At 68.5% G+C, this 2,462-nt stretch overlaps 1 protein-coding gene across 1 annotated transcript in view; it reads left to right on the forward strand.

Moving 5' to 3' along the window:
- KIF26A (kinesin family member 26A) overlaps nt 1–2,420 on the forward strand; it is a 42,095-nt gene extending 39,675 nt beyond the window's left edge. Inside the window, exons 13-16 of the mRNA XM_004376803.1 lie at nt 3–267; nt 1,329–1,534; nt 1,917–2,067; nt 2,234–2,420. Of these exons, the coding sequence (XP_004376860.1) occupies nt 3–267; nt 1,329–1,534; nt 1,917–2,067; nt 2,234–2,415 (804 nt within the window). The 3' untranslated portion in view covers nt 2,416–2,420. The remainder of the gene's footprint in view (nt 1–2; nt 268–1,328; nt 1,535–1,916; nt 2,068–2,233) is intronic.
- The last annotated feature ends 42 nt before the right edge of the window (nt 2,421–2,462 follow it).

The following is a 2,462-nucleotide window of genomic DNA, read 5'->3' on the forward strand; positions in this document are numbered from 1 at the left end:
AGGTGACGGCGCCGCGGCGGCCCCAGCGCCGCAGCAGCGGGCACGGCAGCGACAACAGCAGCGTGCTGAGCGGCGAGCTCCCGCCCGCCATGGGCCGCACCGCCCTCTTCTACCACAGCGGCGGCAGCAGCGGCTACGAGAGCATGATCCGCGACAGCGAGGCCACCGGCAGCGCCTCCTCCGCCCCCGACTCCATGAGCGAGAGCGGGGCCGCCTCCCCGGGCGCCCGCTCCCGGAGCCTCAGGTCCCCCAAGAAGAGGGCCACAGGTGAGCACAGCGCTCCACAGCGTGCAAACCTGTGGGACGCGTGCAGATGGGCGCAGCTGGCAGAGCTCCCAGATACATACGGCCCTCGACAGGTTACAAGCATATGCGCAGACTTTCCCCGTATAGGTGTTCACGGCTTTCTGTAGTTTATAAAATCTGTGAGACACGTGAAGACGGGCCTGGCCTGCAGAGGTCTCAGATACACACGGCCCTGGATAGTTTGTGGGGCCTTTCCCTGTATAGATGCTGGAGACCCTTCGCAGTTTATAAATCTGTGAGACGTCGTAACAGGCTGTGGGTCTCATGGACCCGAGGTGCACACGGCCCTCGAGGGTTTACAGATGTGCTGGGCTTTTCAGTGTGCACACGTGCACAGCTGTCTGCAGCGTACAAGCGTGCTTCAGGCGCGCCCTGCTGAGCCCTCAGACCCCAGCTGCCTGAGGTTGGTCGCGTCCTCTTGGGAGCACCTTGCTTGGGATCACCCAGCTGGGGCCTTGCTGAGCCAAGAGTGGACGTGGCTTTGGGGTTCCCGGCTATGTGCACCCCCGTTGCCTGGAAGCCCGCAGACAGGGTGGCTCCTGCCCTGTGCCCAGACCCTCGGTTCTGGGGACCCTGGGTTGGGGACCTTGCCTCCCATGCTGTGTGAGTGGGAGAGGGGCAGGGTGCAAAGGCTAGGGTGGGGGTCGGGCGTCCCAGGACGTGGGCAGCAGGGAGAGTGTGAAGTGGGGAGTGGGGTTGCCCCAAAGGGAGGGCTGATGGGGGTCTGCTGCTGCACCAGGCAGCTGGTGTCTGGTGGGTGAGGCTGGGCAGGGCTGAGGGGGCGGAGTGCTGGGTGGATTGAGGGGGGATTGACCGAGACCCAGTGTCCTGGGGAGGGGAGGGCAGAAGTCACCCAGCTGGGGTGGGAAGCTCCCTGCCCTGTCTCTGGGCTTCTTCTCTGACCCGCTGGGGCTGTGTCTGTGGGTGCCGGGTTGAGGGCGCCTGGACTGGCTGTATGGTCTTCCCCGGCCTGGCTCCCCTCCCTGGGTGGGCCGTGCTCACGCGCTGGCTCTCTGCTCCAGGTCTGCAGCGACGGCGGCTGATCCCGGCCCCGCTGCCGGACGCCGCCGCCCTGGCCCGCAAGCCCAGCCTCCCGGGGCAGTGGGTGGGCCTGCCGCCCCCGCTGGCCGGCGCGCTGAAGGAGCCCTTCGAGATCAAGGTGTATGAGATCGACGACGTCCAGAGGCTGCAGCGGCACCGGGCGGCCTCGCGAGAGGACTCTGCCGAGGTCAGGGCCGGGGGGGCCGGTGGGGGTCCTGAGCCCGGGCCTTCTCGTGGTGGGAAGCCCTGGACTCAGGAGTGGGTGCCCTGGTAGGGCTTTGCCCAGCCTGCTGACCCCGTCTTTTCTTTGTTCACAGCCTTTCCCGGACGTGGGAAAGGTAGGGAAGGCCTGCCGCCCTGAGTGTGCTGCCCTGGCTCCCCTGGGCAGAGGGCCGGTGGCTGGAGAGGGCCCTAGGCCAGGGCTGCTGCCCCGGGGTCCCAGCGGGGAGGGGGCTACCTTTCAGAGCAGGCCTCGGGAGCACCTGGCCCCACTGGGGCCGAGCTGGGTGTTGGCTGGCAGGCTGGGTGCGGGGTTGGAGTGGGCGTGCCCTGAGTGCTTGTCTCCCCAGGGCCTGGCGAGCGTGGGTGCCCGGCCGAGGCTGGCGGGACGCAGGCTGCAGCGGCTGCGGGAGGTGCAGGCCTGGCGCCAGCACCTGTGTGAGGAGCTGGCGGAGACCCAGGGCCGGCTGATGGTGGAGCGGGGCCGCTGGCTGGAGCAGTGTGAGTGCTCCCCCACCCTCGCTGCGTGGCCCTGTGGCCCTATCTTCCCTGAGCCCCCGCTGCACTGTGCGGCCCTTGGCGAGGACAGGAGCCGGGCCCAGCAGAGGGTGAGGGGCGGGCCAGTGCTCCCCAAGCCGGGCCTGACCCGTGTCCACTGCCCCCCTAGTCGAGGTGGACCCGGAGCTGGAGCCGGAGTCGGCCGAGTACCTGGCGGCCCTGGAGCGTGCCACGGCGGCCCTGGAGCAGTGCGTCAACCTGTGCAAGGCCCACGTCATGATGGTTACCTGCTTTGATGTCAGCATCGCTGCCTCTGCTGCCGTCCGGGGGCCGCAGGAGGTGGACGTCTGAGGCTGCCGTCCGGGGGATGTAGGAGGTGGACGTCTGAGGCTGCCGTC

The sequence above is a fragment of the Trichechus manatus genome, unplaced genomic scaffold, assembly GCF_000243295.1.
Source record: "Trichechus manatus latirostris isolate Lorelei unplaced genomic scaffold, TriManLat1.0 scaffold00045, whole genome shotgun sequence".
Taxonomy (NCBI): Eukaryota; Metazoa; Chordata; class Mammalia; order Sirenia; family Trichechidae; genus Trichechus; species Trichechus manatus.